The sequence below is a fragment of the Vitis vinifera genome, chromosome 18 (genome assembly GCF_030704535.1).
Source record: "Vitis vinifera cultivar Pinot Noir 40024 chromosome 18, ASM3070453v1".
In the NCBI taxonomy this organism is placed as follows: Eukaryota; Viridiplantae; Streptophyta; class Magnoliopsida; order Vitales; family Vitaceae; genus Vitis; species Vitis vinifera.
Window position 1 is genome coordinate 36,158,638 of NC_081822.1, and position 17,187 is coordinate 36,175,824.

Here is a 17,187-nt window from a genome sequence, read left to right on the forward strand (position 1 = left end):
TTCAAATTGGATCTAATGATCAATTGTATGAATCAATATCAAACCAAGAAATGGATTGATGGACACAAAAAGAAATTCTAGCTCTAGAAGTTTTTTTTTTTTTTCCTAAAAGCTCTCTTAAGAATTAAAATTAATTAACATGAGAAGAAAAAACATGTATGAAATGACACTTAGAATAGGATGATAGATTCGCCTTAAATTAGGCAACGTGATGGATGAATAGGCTATCATCATTTAAGAAAATTAAGATCTAATCTTCTCAAACCACTTCTAATGATTAAGTACGTTTGATATAATTTTCATGTTGCAATGAAATAATGTTGCTCTAAAATCCAAGATGAGTTGTTCAAATAATAGCTTTTAAGATAAGGCTTGTGGGATTTGATCCTGAATGCCATATGATGTTTGACCCCACCCCATTACACCAATTGACTTCAAGTGAGATTATCAAAGTTTGATAAAAAAAATTGATATCATAATTCCGATCACAAGAGTGTCCGATTGATTTTATGTACACAATCAAAGTCATATCACATTATCTATAGACCCATTGACCTTCTGAAAACTTATGGCTTTGATCCTAAATGCCCATAAGCTCCATTATAGATTGTTCATGCATGATTAATCTATTGCATCAAGACTTCAAATAAACAAAGGGGAAGAAAATTACCAATAGAAGCCAAAGTCGAATATAATTTAATTTTGTAGTTGAAAGCATTATTTATAAAGACATTACACAAAACTCAAAAATCTGGCTAGAACAACATTAACTCTTTGGAATGACTAATAATTCGTCTTACATAACATAAAGAGGCACACAAGAGATTTTCATTGTGCTCTAGCTTATTAATAAGGCCACCTGAACCTCAACTGAATTCACCAACCCTCAAATTAATAAATCATCAAAATCTTAGGAAGGTGAGTAAAATTTACTTGTTGGTAGAACCCATGCTAAAACCCCATTGAAGTGAAACTAAATGTATTTTCACCCAATGCCAATTTAAAGTTAAATAGAGTATGGTTAGTGATGATATTATGAATTACTATTCTTGAACCATGGAACAATGTGTACAAATTTTCTCAAACATTGCTTTCTACATATGATCTCTTAGATTATGTTTAGTTCCCGTAAATTATTAAGAAAAGAAAAAAATGTTGAAAAAAAAATGTTTTTATCATGCTTACCTTTACAATGGAAAATACGAAAGAAAATAAAATATAATTAAAATTAATCAAAAATTTATATATTTTAAAATCATGTATTCTTTATATGATGAAAGAAAATAAATGAATTAAATTTGAAGAAATGTATAAAAATAATTTATTGATTTTGAATCTATTTTTTATTTTCTTTCACTGATTTTTTTCTTTGAACTTTTCCTTCTTATTTTTTTTCTCTCATACTTTCACTCAAATCAAGAAATAGATTGATGAACACAAAGAAATTCTAGCCCTAGAATTTTTATCCAAAATGCTCTCTTAAGAAAATTAATTAAGATAAAAAAGGAAAAATACATGTGATTACACTCAAAATATGATGAAAAATTCACCTTAAATCAAGCAACCAGATGGATGTATAGGCTATCATCACTTTATGAAAATTAATTCTTGTTTCATATAATTTTCATGTTGCAATGAAATAATGTTGCTCTAAATCGAGGATGAGTCACCCAAATAATAGTTTTTAAGACAAGACTTCTAGGTTTGATCTTGAAAGCCATATAATGTTTGACCCACCCTACTACACCAATTGATTTCAAGTGAAATGATCAAAGTCTGATCCAAAAGTTGAAATCATAATTCCGATGACAAGAGTGTTAGATTTCATGCACACAATCAGAGTCATACCACATTATCTTTAGACACATTGACCTTCAGAAAACTTATAGCTTTGATCCTAAATGCCCATAAGTTCCATGAAAGATTGCTCATGCATGATTGATCTATTGCATCAAGACACATAAACCAATGGGGAGAAAATTACCAATAGAAACCAAAGTCAAATATAGTTTTATTCTGTAGTTGAAAGCATTATTTACATGACATTACACAAAACTCAAAACAATATTAGCATATTTTGCAGCCTAGCTAGAACAGCATTAACCCTTCGGAGTCGCTAATAATTCATCTTACAGTACATAAAGAGGCATGCGAGGTATTTTCACAGCGCTCTAGCTTATTAACAAGCCCACTTGAATTTCAACTGAATTCACAAACCCTCAAATTAATAAATCATCAAAATCGAAATGAAAAGCATAAACACAGTCGTCGTGACAAATTTTATCGCAGAATAGCTCGTGTTCAACCTCGCGAGCAACCTCGCGGTTATACACAAAAGCGGATAGTTCCCCAAGTCCTATGCTCGACCCTTCACACATGAATGAAGGAATATGTGAAGCAAGCTCCAATATCTCGGCATCATCACCACGAAAACCCCGGCAGTCCCTGATGTCTAAATGCACAAGCTGTTTGCAGCCCTGCAATATCATCACTACAGCTTCCTTCTCAAAGTCTGCTCCATGTAGATCCAAGTACTTAAGTTTTGGCAGTGAAGCAACTATGCCCAATGCTTCATCTTTCCTAATGTAGGAATATGGAGCTGATAGCCAAATGAAGTTGTTGCAGTGAAGACCGATCTGTGGTAGGAGTCGTAGGACAGACTTCACGTGAAATTTCCCTATTCTCATCCTTTCCAAGCTTTTCCACTTGCTTACAAATTTTGGAATAATATGTTTGATAGAAGAATTATACAAACCCACATCCAAAACCTTTAATATGGGACACCTACAAATCACAATTCACTTCATATGAAGCCACTTCTTGAATTTTGGAAAATTTTAAGATCAATAAGTACTGCTCTGTAGAACTATATCTTAAAGTCAAAATGATGATGTTTTTCAATATAATAATGTAAAAGCCAAGATGCCTTACTCGTTTGCAATATACTCCAGTGCCTCCTTGGTGCAGTGTTTGGGGAGTTTGATGACTGTGGCACATCCACAGCTACGGTTAACTATGAACTTCATGAATGCAGTGACAGACAAGTTTTCTTGATATGTAGTCACTAACCTCTCTGCAAAGCCCCTGTCGGGGCTGTCTTCTTCCCATATATCGTCAGGTTTGATGTATTCAGGAAAAATAAGATGCCCCCAGCACTGAGGTTCGCGGCTCGCTTTATACCAAGGCTTGCATACAAAGGGAACATCCAACAACAACGACTCCATTCCCACTCTTCCAAATACATTCACCAAAATATCCATGTTTAACTCCTCCCATTTTCGTTCCTCCATCTAAGAGAGCAAATTAAAAATCACATCCCAAATTTTCCGTCTTTTTAATGCTATTTCATACTGGTTTTTGTTGGAATATTTTCAAGAAAAAGTTGCATGCATATAGGTTAAATGCGAGTCTATATTAAAATAACAGCCCCATGAAACCACATATATCCTTAAGATATTGCAATTTTCAGGTAAACAAAACCGAGAACAGAGAATATAAGCTATACATACCATACATAGAACTAAAGCATCTTAAGATGTGTCCAGTATTTAAATGCCCAAGTTGGAATGAATAAGAACGACAATGGCAATGAATCAAAATTCTAAGTGCAAGAATGGATAATGAAAATCCTTGTAAGTACAAGTTTTAATTCTATGATAATCAACTTCCTATTCTTATTGTAATTCTAATCCAAAATCCCTAATGAACATAGAACGAAATATTTTTCCTACTCTCATTATCGATTTCAACATTCAATGTGCCCAAGGATCCATACACAACTAGACAAAAGGAATTTTTTTTATCTAAATATCATCGATTCTCAATTGAGATTCTAAAGGAATTGGTCCATAATGAATGTAAAAAATTTGTGAAAATAACCAATATATCATACAGGCCTCATGCTTTGTTTGGTACAATTTACGATCTAAAGTAGATTCTAAATTAATGGAACAACACCCATCTTCCAACAAAACTGAAAATTGAAAAATTAGCCCAATAATATCATACAAAATAATAAGCAGCAACTGGCAAAGAACGATTGCATATATATATATATATATATATATATATATATATATATATATATATATATATATATATGTATGAATGAGGTTGATGGATAGAAGCTTGAACCTCAAATCGATCCAACTCAACATGGGGAATTTGATTATCAATTTAGATTTTTATTCCATCAACTAAAATTAAACATTTCAAAAGCAAAAAAATACTAAGAAAGAAGAAAAAAAAATTGCAACAAAATTTGATGAATGAAGAGAAAGAAGAAATGCAAAATAATGGATTTACCTAAAGCTAATCTGTGAGAAACTGAAGCGGCAGCAAGAGTTGTGGGGTGATCTCAGTGACCAAGGAGAGGGTAAAGGTTATAAAATCAGTGAGGCTTGTCTTCGTTGACTTGACTGAACACCAAAGAGAGAAGACCGCGACAAAGCCCAAAAAAAAAAAAAAAATTAATGATTTTTCCTCACATCCACCAAGTTACACCATTAAAAAAAAATTATTTTTAAAAGTTTTACGACAAGCGCTGTTTTTTAAAATAGGAAACAAAAAATAGTTTTTAAATGTTTTTTTTAAAACAATGATGTTTGGAAGGATACTTTAAAAAATAGGTTTTTAAAATAAAAAAACAAGAAACTTGTTTGAATGAAAGAATTTATATTGTTTTTAAAAATAATGTCTTACTTTTATTTTATAAATTTGATTTATAATAATATGAAATTAAATTCAAGTTAAGTCTTATTAAAAAATAAAAATTAAATATACGTATAATTTAAAGATAAATATATTTTTTAAAATTATGAAACAATTTTTTTTATTCTAGTGAAACAAAAATTACTATAAGATAAAAATAATTTTAATATTTATTTTTAATAAAAATAAAATAATTAATTTTATTATTATTTTTAATTTATTGTTTGATCTTATGCATGTTTTTAAAAATTGAAGCCTTATTGAAAATAAAAATAATTTTGTAATTACAAATTAATTAAAAAAATAAATAGTTTTTAGTAAAACATAAATAGAAATATTATAATAAAATCATAAATTATATTTTTAGTAGAACATATACTATTTTATGATATGTTAGAAACATAAGGATATTAATATCTTTGCATTTTTTTTTGGTTAAAAATGAATAACGAATAAAATTTTACCTTTTTAATATATAAATGAGTCAATTTTTTATATTATATATGCACACATTTAGTACTCAATTTTAAACATAATATTTTAGAATATTTTGATTTAATATATATAATTAATTGGATTGGTTTTCTATTGCAAATTATTCATAAAAAATGAAAAAAAATTATTAAAAAAGTTAAAGCATTAATTATGTTTTACTCAATTTATATTCTATTTACTTAGTGATTTTTTTTTTTTAAAAAAAAACTGTTGTGTGTATAAATAATAATGAAGTCATGACTCATGGTATATCGGTTTTTCTCTCTTATTTATTTTTCAATAATTAGACTTATTTTTTAGTTTTAAATTATTTTAAAAAATTATTAAACTCATTAATAAATTCAATAAAAAACATTGATTTGAAGTTCATTTTTTTAATGGAAAAATTTATAAAATTTTAATTATATGCAAGAAAGAAATAATAGAGTCATTATAAACTAATTTTTATCCATAAATTTATGGTATTAATAAGTTTATTATTTGAGTTTTAAATTATTCTTAAAAATTATTGGACTTGTTAATGAATTCAACACATTAACTCTTATTTAATTCGAAGTTTATTTGCCTAATGAAAAAAAATCGAAAAATAATGATTTTATATAAAAAAAAAAAGAAACAATAGAGTTGTTTTAAACCAATTTTTGTTCATAATTTTTTTTTTGTATTAAATGAGGTTATTATTTAAATTTTAAATTATTTTTAAAAATTAGTAGAATTGTTAACAAATCCAATACATTATGTCTTGTTTAATTTGGAGTTAATTTGTTTAACAAAAAAAAAATCAAAAAATAATAATTATATGTAGAAGAGAAATATTAGAATATGCATGTGTTTTTATTATCTTTAAAACTTGTTAAAAACAATTTTTACTTGTTTTTTTATTTTACTTTGTTTTTAAAAATTGGAAACAAAGAATAATAACCAAACAGTGTTATGAATTTTTAAAAATTATTTTATGTTTTTAAAAATAGAAAATAATTTTTAAAATATTTTCTTCTTTTAAATAATTTCAAGAGCCAAAACATAGCTTTAGAGTGTGTGCTAAATATCATTGATTTTCATGGATCATATTATGAAGAAATTAATTGATATATATATATATATAAACATAATGATATTGATGGATTGAAGCTTGAACCTCATATAGATCTAACTAGTGCAGCAAAATTTGATGAACGAAGAGAAGTAAGAAATGTAAAATGATGGATATACCTAAGCTGATGAGATCGAAACTGAAGCAGCAAGAGTCGTGGGGAGAGCTTTATATAGATCCAACTCAACGTGAGGAATTTTGACCATCACAGATCTAATATTCTTAGTCTATCAACTAAATTTCAAAACCCAAAATAAAAAAGAAGAAAAATTTGCAGCAAAATTTGATGAATGAAGAGAAATTAAGAAGAAAAGTAAAATAATGGACATACCCGAAGTTGATCTATGAGAAACCGAAGCAGCAACAGTAATGGGGATATCTCTGTTTGAGAGCGATTAAAGGTTGCAGACTGAAGACTAAAGGGAGAGTAGTCCGAAAAGGAAATGATTTTTCCTCCCATCCACTAAGATAATACACTATTAAAACTTTATCCCCTTTTAAAAGTGATAGATATATTTGAACTTTGAAGGTCTGGAAATGGATACCTCTCCTTAGGTTAATTATTAATTGGTCAATTTAATGTGGACAAGGGGCATCTGCTATGACAGCAACCATGTGCTCCCTTCTGCTTAGTGCTTAAGCTCTCTTCTGGGATAGGCTGAAGAGTAAAGAAGAAAAAGGAAAAGTTAAAAAAGGAAGAGTAAAGAAGGAAAAGGGCAAGAGAAAGGGAAAGTTAAAAAAATGGAGAAAAATAAGGGGAGAAAGAATAATAACAGTAGATGGGAAATCCTTGGAAGTTAATTTTGGAAATACAAAGTGGATTGTATTAGATTTTTAATTATAATTTAGTTACATTTGAATTAAGGAGATGAAAAACTTAGTGCTATGTTTTGTTGGAAGAGAGTTTGAGAAAGAAAATAGAGGAAAAAACAAAAGGAAAGAAATATGAAAAATTATAAAATTTTTCTTTTATTTGAGTGTTAATGAAAAAATTTAAAATAAAATAAATAAATTTGTGATCAAAAATGGACTTTTTCCTAAATCTTTCCATCTTTTCTCAAGAAAAATATAGAGATGATATTTTAAGATTTTTTATTTTTTTCTTGACTTTTTTTTTTTGACTTTTTATGATATCAATGTTAGAGTACATGATATGTATTATTAGCTCTAATCTTTTAAGTATTTTGAAAATTGATTGTTTAATATAGTCTTAAAGTCTTGTTTGACATGAGGTCATATATTTGAACCTCAATGTGTGCATATTTATTATTAATCCTAAAATTGCTACTTTTTTCCTTAACTTATTAAGTATATATATATTTTTTTATAAGTAAAGAGAAATATATTAAACAGAAAGAGGAGACACCAAACTAGTGCCCTCTAGGTATACAGGGAGTATACAAAAGCAGTCCATAGACTCCAAACCAAGGAAGGGGAAAAAACAACCCCTACCCTTACTTAGATCCTAGCCACTCAAAAAAGCTAACAAGAGAACAAGGGCTCAAAACTATAAACACCCTAACCTAAGACCACATATTACATATAAAAGAATGTTTTAGCCTTTGGAGTGAAAACACCTCATCCCCAAAAGCCAACAAATTTCTTTCCTTCCATATTGACCAAAATATACATAAGGGGGCCATTTGCCACGCCTTTTTACGGGTTTTCCCCACAAACGCTCTATGCCATCCAACGAGAGTTTCTTTAACTGAACTAGAGAGAACCCAAGCCACACCAAAGAGAGAAAAAAGAAGATTCCACAATGCCCGCGTCTTAACACAATGAAGTAAAAGGTGATCCACCGTTTTTGCTTCAGAAAGGCAAAGAAAACACCTATTTGCCAAAGAGTACCCTCTCCTTTGGAGTTGCTCCAAAGTTAAGATTTTGCCTCAGGAGGCTTCCCAAGCGAAGAAAGCTACCTTAGGAGGCATATACGCTCTCCAAATACTATCATAAGAAAACAAAGCAAATCCTCTAGGCTCCAGAATAGAATAGAACGACTTGATTGACAAATCTCCACTTCTAGATGTTGTCCAAACCACCTTATCCTTGTCCTCCCTTTGCACCCTAAAGACTTGGATTTTTAGCATAAACCGTTCCACCATCTCAATTTCCCAATCATTAAACGCCCTTGAGAAAAGAGGGGTCCAATCATCCCCTACACCATCTGGGTTCCACACATCCGATACCCAGACATCTTTAGCCAGGGAAATGGCAAGTAAAGAAGGGAAGGACTCACAAAAAGGGCTCATCTCCACACCAGTTATCTTTCCAGAATCTCACTCTCCTACCATTACCCACGCGGTAGGCTAAACTGCTATTCATACCTAACCACTCATTTCTAATAACTTTCCAAAGCCCTACTCCATGCCTCCCACTTATGGCTCGAGTACACCATCCCCCATCCTCTACTCCATATTTTTTACTGATCGCTTGCTTCCACAAAGCCTCACTTTCAATGGCAAAGCACCAATTCCACTTACTTAAGAGAGCTTTATTCATCAAAGCTAAATTTCTCACCCCCAAACCACCTTTCTTTCTTTCCAGACAAACCAAGTTCCACCTAACAAGATGTGACCTCTGTTCAAGTGCACCTCCCCTCCCACAGGAAGTCCCTCTGAATCTTCTCCAACTTCAGCCTTATTTTTTTGGGAAAAAAGAAAAGAGACATGAAGTAAACCAGCAAACTAGATAGAGTGCTCGAATTAGGGTGAGTTTTCCCCCTTTTGATATATATTGTCCTTTCTACATAACCAGCCTTTTCCGAAACCTGTCTTCAACACTATCCCATACCACCTTTGATTTGAAGGGTGCCCCCAAAGGCAAACCCAAATGATAGGAAGGCAAACCACCCACTTTGCAGCCCAACTCCAAAGCTAAATCCTCTATATCATTCAATCTCCCCATCGGAATAAGCTTACTCTTGTCCAAGTTAACTCTCAACCCTGAGCAAGCCTCAAACCACATGAGAAGCCAGCTTAGATTCGTCGACTGATCCTGAGACTCCTCACAAAACACCAAGGTGTCATCCACAAAAAAAAAAAACAAGTGAGATATCAGAATCCCTTCTCCACCCCTACCTCTTACTCTCCACCTTGATAAAAAGCCCCCACTAATGGCCCTTCTCATTAAGCAACTAAACACCTCCATAACTATCACGAACAGATAAGGGGATAAGGGGTCTCCTTGTCTCAAACCCCTTGAACTTTGGAAAAATCCCGAGGGAGAACCATTTATAAGAATAGAGTATCTTACAATAGAGATACACCACTTTATCCACTTAATCCATCTTTCCCCAAAGCCCATTTTTTTGAGCACGCCAACAAGAACTTTCAACAGACGTGATCATAGGCCTTCTCTATATCCAACTTGCACATCACACCCCCTTGATTGTTTTTCAACCTGGAATCCACAACCTCATTTGCAATAAAAAAATGCATCAAGAATTTGTCTATCCTCCACAAAGGCATTTTGGGGTTCCGAAATCACTTTTCCCATTACCTTCTTGATTCTATTTGCTAACACCTTGGCCAACAACTTGTAAAGGCTTTCCACAAGGCTAATCGGACTGAAATCTTTCAAATATTCTGCACCTCCCTTCTTAGGGACTAAAACCAAGAAGGTGGCATTTAGAGATTTAACAAATCTGCCCCTTTCATGAAATTATCTAAAAAAGCGCATAATCTCAATCTTTACCACATCCCACCCAAAAAGCCAAAATGCCATGGTAAAACCATCCGATCTCGGGGCTTTGTCTTTGCCTAGATCTGTAAGAGCTTCAAACATCTCTTTCTTCAAGAAAGGATTCTCCAACCCCTCAGTCTCACTGTTATCTAACCCCATAAAGGACAACCCGTCGATATTAGGGCGTCACCCCTCTTCTTCCGAGTACAACTTTTGAAACGCCTCCACCACACTGTTTTTTAAATTATTTTCCTCTGAGTGCCAACAGCCATTAACTTTCAACCTGGACATCCAGTTTCTTCTACTATGAGCATTTGTCATCCTATGAAAAAATATGGTATTATTGTCCCCCTCTTTCAGCCACAACTCTCTAGACTTCTGCCTCCAAAAAATCTCTTCCCTCATCACCTAAGACTTGTGGGACTCCCTTGCTCCATTTCTTGCTTCACATTCTTCCATATTTAAAGCTGCATATTTCTCCTTTTCATCCCAATGCTCAACCTGCATAAGAACTTCACCCTTTTTAGTCTCAACGATCTCAAACTCTTCTTTATTCCAAATCTTTAGAATATTTTTAAGGGCCCTCAATTTAGCATCTAAAATGTAGCAGGATGTCCTTGTAAATTTTAAACTTCCCCACCAAATCTTCATCTTGTCTTTGAAACCCTCCTCCTCCAACCACATATTCTCAAATCTGAAAGGGGAAGGTCCCTTCTTCAACCCTCCTCTTTTTAGGAGGACCGGGAAATGATTCGAGACATATCTGGGGAGAATACTTTGCACAACCCCATTGCATAGATTATCCCAGTTGTCTGTCACTAAGAACCTATCCAGCCTCGACTGGACCTGGTTATTCAAGCCTCCTCTCCAAGTAAACGGTCCTCCCATTAAAGGAAAATCCCTCAATTCCAAATCCTCTAACACTTCTGAGAATCTCCTCATTGAAGCAGTAAGCCCACCTTCCCTACTGCGTTCTTCTGGAAACCTTACCAAATTGAAATCCCCTCCCACACACCAAGGGTCACTCCATAGCCCTTTAACTGACCCAAGTTCCTCCCAGAAATCCTCTCTATCTCTACTACATACCGGCCCATACACACCAGTGAACACCCACACTACACCATCCACACAATTTTTAAACCGACACGAAATTGAGAAACCCCTTCTTCCCAGTCAACCAGCTCCACTATTCTATTGTCCCAGAATACCAAAATACCCCCAACTGCACCCCTAGAATTGACTGCTCTCCACTCTATGTTTCTTCCCACCCTTAGACTACGAACAAGCCTCGTAGTCATTTCTTTAATTTTAGTTTCCTGTAAACAAACCACGCCCACTCTCTAGGATTTAATGACTGACTTGATAATCTTCCTTTTATCCATATTATTTGCCCTTATAACATTCCACGATAGAATTCTTATCTTCATTTACACCTTGATCCTGAAGCCCCTCCAAAAATACCCATGTTAGAACCTATTTTTGCTTTTTTGTAGCTAATAGTCCATTCCAGCTTCTTGAGTTCCCTACTGGATTTTGAAGATTTTAAACTCGTCTTCCTAGTCACCCCTTCCTTACCCTTTTACTCAATTATCCCCTTCATTCTCCTTAAGAAGTACAAAATTTCCTCTTCGAAGCCTTTCGTCGGCATACCCAAGCAGTGATTGAACCTCGCAAGATTGCTTGAACTCCACCCTTCATCATTTCCCCCTTCTTCCAGGTGACAGACACTCCTTTTCTCAAAAGGACTCGTAAAGTCCGACCCATTGGGACAAAAGCTAACCCATTCCCTGTCTCAGCGTCAACCGAGTCCTAAGAAGGTTCAATCCAGCCTCCGAAAGCCGACACAGCTCTGTTCCGCCCCACGCTTGATGTAAACTGACCCAACTCGCCTTCCGCTCCATAATTAACCCTCTTCGATGCCTCTACAGCCTCGACGTAGCCCTAAAGAGAAGAAGAAGAAGAGGATTCCCGAAGCCCCAAAGCAGAAGAGGAAATAGGAACAACGTAATACCTGGAAGCCTCCTTCATCAGAGCCTCGTCGGTGACCCTCCGACGACTCGACGTTAACTCCATGGCGACTTCAACTTCAATAGCCAAGAGCTCCGCATCCATTCCTCCTACACCCTCCGCGAGAGCAGACAGACCCCTAGCCGAGGAGGGTCGCTCCAAAAATCTTGTGCCTGCCTTAATAAAAGTGGGCCTCAGAGACCCACCCCAGCCCGCCTCTTCAAAGCTGACGGACAATGGGCCTTTGGCCCAAACCACTTCACCACTTAAGCCCAAGCAACCATTCTCTTTGAAAGCCTTCCCATGTGTAAAGAATGCTACTTTATTTCTTCAATTATTAAGTCCATGTGTAAAGACCATATACATAAGATAAAGTTTTAGAGTACATGATACATATTATGAACACAAATCTTGGTTTTAATTTCTCTTTTTATGTTCAACAGATATTTAAGGAAATAAAAGAAGATTTGTGTATATTTTCTAATGGGAAAAGTGAGTTTTGATTTACTAATTTAAAAAAAATATATAGAAAAAGAATTCCAACTTATACAGGTAAGTTTTATCTTCGTAAATTTAAAAATATTTTAAAATATATGCACTTTTTCATAAGTTAGAAATTTATTTCTTAAAATACCTATTTAATTGATAATATTAAATAAAATTATCAAAAAATTAATTTATTATTTTAGTTTGACAAAAGTATTTTATAAATCAATATATTAAAGTTTTTTCTTATATAATATGAGATACAAATCATTTTGAAAAAAATTCTCCAAGATCCTCTAAGTGATAAATAAGATCTTTTTAAATAATTATGAATTAAACTAATTTTATTTTATTTTTTTATATATGAAATAAAAAAGGAATAATAAATTCATGTTATATTTGATTTATGAAAAGTTAAAGAAAATGGTTTTCTTATATTTATATGCTATGAAAAGTACCAAAAAATATTTCAAAAAAAGGGAGGAAAAGTTTTCCATAGAATATATTTTTTTTGGTTTTTTTTTCTTTCTCTATTTTCTTTCCTTCAAATTTATTGGGAATCAAACATACCTCCAAAAATTACTAAAAATAATTTATTTCCTTCAAATCTCATTTATATTTTTGTTATTTTTTCTTTGATTTTCCATTTTTCCTCTTCATTTTTGTTTTTTGTTCTTTTCTTCCAATTATTATTTTTTGACTCGGTTTTTCACAGCCTAGTACATATGGCGGGGATACAAGGGAATTTCTCATAGCAAGTACTTTAGGTTAACAAGCTGAGCTGAACTCAGCTCACAAAGTTCCAATCAAATGGGTTGTCCCATTCACCAAAAGAAAAATTGTTTCTCCCCATTCTGCGTAAAGCAATATGGAGTTCTCTGACCTCATAATTGTTTATATGGGTTGATCCTTCACACCTGAATGACGGAATATGTGAAGCAAGCTCCAATATCTCAGCATCACTCTCCTCAAAAAGAAAGCAGTCCCTCACGTCTAACCTCACAAGCTCTCTGCAGCACCGCAGTATCATCACTAGATTCTTCTTCTCAATGGTTGCTCCTTTTAGAGACAAGTGCTTAATCTTTGGCAGATGCGTGACAATGGCGGACGCTTCATTGGCCCCCACGTAGGACTTTGGAAGCATTAGCTGAAAGAAATTCTTGCAATGAAGACTGATTTGAATGAGGATCTCTGGTACATAATGGGGGGCCCACATCAGTCTCAATACTTCAAGATTTTTCCAGTTTCTGATCAGCTTGGGAATGACACTTGCATTTTTGAGAGATAGACAACCATGGAGACCGAAAACCTTTAAAGCAGGACACCTGAAAAAACACAAAGAAAGAGAAACTCTACTGTTTTAAAAAACGGGAAACTGCAAAAACATATTTGATAATTTTTTTTTAATAGGATATAGTTTTTTGAGAACTTGTAATGTTCTGAAAATGTATCTTATTTGTTTCTTAAAGGATATTTAAAGAAATAATTGTATGAAAATAAAGCATCATGAAAAAAAGTTGCTTTTAAGAAATATTTAGAAACAGAGAAAATAAGTTGAAAACATTCCAAATTCCCAAATCGACTTTTCTTTTAGAAAACATTAAAGAACTGTTTCTTGAAACAACTCCCCAAAACTATTTTTGGAGAATTGTTTTTGAAAATGTTCCCAAATAGGTCTTATTATTTTCCTTTGATAGAAAATTTTAGGTAACTTACTGCTTAGCAGCATACTCCAACCCTTCTTCACTGCAGCGGTAGGGCAGCATAAGAGTAGTAGCACATCCACTGCTGCGATTGACGATGAACTTTATGAATGAAGTGATAGGAATTTCATTTTGATATTCCTTCATTATCCTGTCTGCAAATGCCTTGAAGTTTTATGGAAAAATAAGGTGTTGCCAGCACATAGGATGGAGGGTTGCTTTATACCGTAACTTGCATACCAAGGGTACATCCAACAACAGTGTCTCCATTCCCACTTTCTGAAATACATTCACCAAACAGTTGATGTTTAACTCCTCCCACTTTCTTCGATCCCCAATCTGAGAAGATGAAACATCTAGAGTTATTTCTTCTTCATGGATTAAAATTCAATATAAGATGTATCCTATAAAATTATATTTATAGATTCATGGCATTATAAGAAAGTTACGTGTTTGGGACTCCACACACTTACGAAGTTGATATGATCAGGATGGACTAAGCCTTGGACAGTTTTCCACCAAGATTCTTCGGCTAGAATTTGAAGAAAGCAAAATAAGGAAATAAAAACAACCTTAGTGAGTTTGGAAGTGTTTCTATTTGGAGTAGTTTTAGTTAGAAGTGTTTTCTATAAAAGAGTTTTTGAAACAATCACCCATCAAGTATTGTTTACGCGGAAAGCACTACAAGTGCTTTTCAATTTTTTTTTTAAAAATGTTTTCTAAATTTTTTCTAAAGGCTGGTTTTTCTTTTCCAAAATCGCTTTTTTTTAGTAAAAGTACTATTTTCTAAGGCCAATGACAAATAGAGAGAGTATTTGATAGTATTTAAAACTCTTTTATCATAAAAATTGCTTTTAGAGAAAACTAAGATGTTTAGTAAAATTCAGAAAACATTTCTAAAATGTTGAAAAATCACTTATAGTACTTCTTGAAAAAACATTTGATAAATGATGCTCTTAAAAATATTTTTGAAGAACATATTTTAATTAAAAACATTTCAAATGGAAACAACTTCCTAACACACCCTTAACTTCCATATGGTGGTAATTTTAGAAAACGTTTCTAATATTTTTAACACTTCATATTTTTTATCTTTCAAATATTAGAAAAACTAGAAACGTTTTTTGGAATTACTGAAAAATACACTTTTAATGTTATAGAATTCATTTGCTTTTGCGTGTTTTCACTAAAGGAAAAATTGCATGCATAAAAGAACTAATAACGTAAATATATATACCAGTACTTTGTTGTCGTCAATTTTGGGAGAATCATTTGAGAGCTTGGATGAAGTCTCCCCATTATTTTTACCATCATCACCCACCTCCACTGCATTAGTCTCTTTTGTTAGCAAAGCAGTTGCTTCAAGTACCCGTAAGGGTGCTGGTTCTTCCTCCAAATATATTTCTACACAGTACACTCCAGATCTGCTGGGCACTTCCAACAAAAGTTCCACCCCCTCATCATTCTTTATAGGGATCGGTTTATACTCCTGTGAAGAAATAGGATATCTGCATATGATGTTCAACTCAAAATTCTGTCTGTCGATGGCGGTGGTTGCATAGATTTTGTCCAACAATCCAGCATAGGTAGTTCCATGGAACACCTTAATAGGCATGACATTCACCTTGGCACCTTCGTAAACAACATCATTCGATTCCTTTTTCACTCTCCCGTTCCAATAGCAATTCACTGCAACACCCGTCACAGCCATAATCTATTCCATTCAGAGCCACAATATTAGAGAAAAGATTATGCATATAGAATTTAGATAACAAATGGCTAGAAAAAGTAATCGAAATGACTGAAATTTTGTCTAAATTTCAGTGATTTTCAGCAAGAATTTAAAGCAATTGGTCATCAAACATACTGACCAAACTGTAAGTATTTTCAACAAATCATTCACACAGACCACAACTGCAATCCAACCCAAATATAAATGGGTTCTCAAACCCATTTCTGTGTAGCATTTTCTAACTGTTTTACATCAATTTTCATTACTCCATTAATATAAGATATTATATTTTCTGAGGTTGCTCGCTTCGAAAAATGACCGGATTGGTGGATTGATGCTTGAACCTCATCCGTGAACTAAAATTCAATATCCCAAAGAGAAAAACCGACTACTAGCCAAGTCATACATATTGAGTACATGCAGCAAAATCTTCACAAATGAAGAGAAAGAAGAAATGTAAAACAATGGACTTACCTGAAGGTGATGAGAAATTGAAGCAACAAAAGCAGTGGGGAGAACTCAGAGGAGAGAGAGAGAGAGAGAGAGTAAAGTTAATCAAATCAGTGAGAATTTTCTTTTGCAATTTGAAAGCACATGTTCTTTATTCTAAGGAGCTCCTGCTGATCGAAGCTTCCTTGTGGGATTGGCCGAAGAATAAAGAAGGAAAAGCAAAAGGAAAAAGAAAATAGAAGAATAAAAAAAAGGGAAAAACCTTGTAAGCTAATCATCAATTCTTTTAATTTGAAATCTTAAAGAATATGAGATCGCCAAGATCATTCTTTGCATGCCCCTACTCATACATATCTGAGATATATAATGGTCAATCCTTGACTTGAAATCCTAATAAGACATGGGGTGACCAGTCCTTTGTCTAACACTAGAAAGATATGTATGAGATACAACATGGTTAACTCTTGAGTTAAATACATAAGATAATTAATCCTTAAAATTTTAAAATTAAATTCATATAGTTTACTGATTTAAAGTTCGAGAATACTGGTAATTAATAGACTACAGAGTTTTAGTTCCAATTATTTATTTTTAAATTTATCAAATCTCACCGGAGAAGAGACTACACATTAGGTAGGGCATGCTAAGAATTAATTCTTTTAATAAGCATTATTATCCAATTCCCTTTAATTGTATGACATGTTTCTGATTCAATCCTAGAGAATGAAATAAAAGTCATCATTCTTTTTTCTTAAATTCTAGGTGTTTACTTTATACAAGAAATCAACTTGAGTGTGTATCCTACATAATTTAGAGAAACTTATTCC

At 33.1% G+C, this 17,187-nt stretch overlaps 2 protein-coding genes across 11 annotated transcripts; both read right to left on the reverse strand.

Annotated features, from left to right (window-relative positions):
* Positions 1-1,987: 1,987 nt before the first annotated feature.
* On the reverse strand, positions 1,988-6,844 carry LOC104878711 (F-box protein FBW2). 8 transcript variants are annotated; one of them, XM_059734712.1, is made up of 6 exons: positions 6,630-6,843; positions 6,418-6,511; positions 4,306-4,418; positions 3,070-3,290; positions 2,932-2,986; positions 1,988-2,784 (listed from the first exon to the last, which is right to left on the reverse strand). In XM_059734712.1, the coding sequence occupies exons 4-6, from the start codon at positions 3,242-3,244 to the stop codon at positions 2,220-2,222; spliced, it is 795 nt and encodes a 264-aa protein (XP_059590695.1). In that variant the 5' UTR covers positions 3,245-3,290; positions 4,306-4,418; positions 6,418-6,511; positions 6,630-6,843; the 3' UTR covers positions 1,988-2,219. The 8 variants fall into 8 exon arrangements, with proteins under 8 accessions (XP_059590695.1, XP_059590696.1, XP_059590693.1 ...); XM_059734713.1 differs by lacking the exon at positions 4,306-4,418 and having other exon boundaries at positions 6,418-6,532; XM_059734710.1 differs by having other exon boundaries at positions 2,932-3,290; positions 6,630-6,840.
* Positions 6,845-13,206: 6,362 nt separating this feature from the next.
* Positions 13,207-16,495, reverse strand: LOC104877453 (putative F-box/LRR-repeat protein 19). Of its 3 annotated transcripts, XM_010645697.3 has the most exons (5): positions 16,385-16,495; positions 15,416-15,892; positions 14,652-14,710; positions 14,192-14,517; positions 13,207-13,800 (listed from the first exon to the last, which is right to left on the reverse strand). In XM_010645697.3, exons 4-5 carry the CDS (start codon positions 14,323-14,325, stop codon positions 13,263-13,265), a joined length of 672 nt encoding a protein of 223 aa, XP_010643999.1. In that variant the 5' UTR covers positions 14,326-14,517; positions 14,652-14,710; positions 15,416-15,892; positions 16,385-16,495; the 3' UTR covers positions 13,207-13,262. The 3 variants fall into 3 exon arrangements, with proteins under 3 accessions (XP_010643999.1, XP_010643995.1, XP_010643997.1); XM_010645693.3 differs by lacking the exon at positions 14,652-14,710; XM_010645695.3 differs by lacking the exon at positions 14,652-14,710 and having other exon boundaries at positions 15,416-15,867; positions 16,385-16,491.
* Between the last annotated feature and the right edge of the window lie 692 nt (positions 16,496-17,187).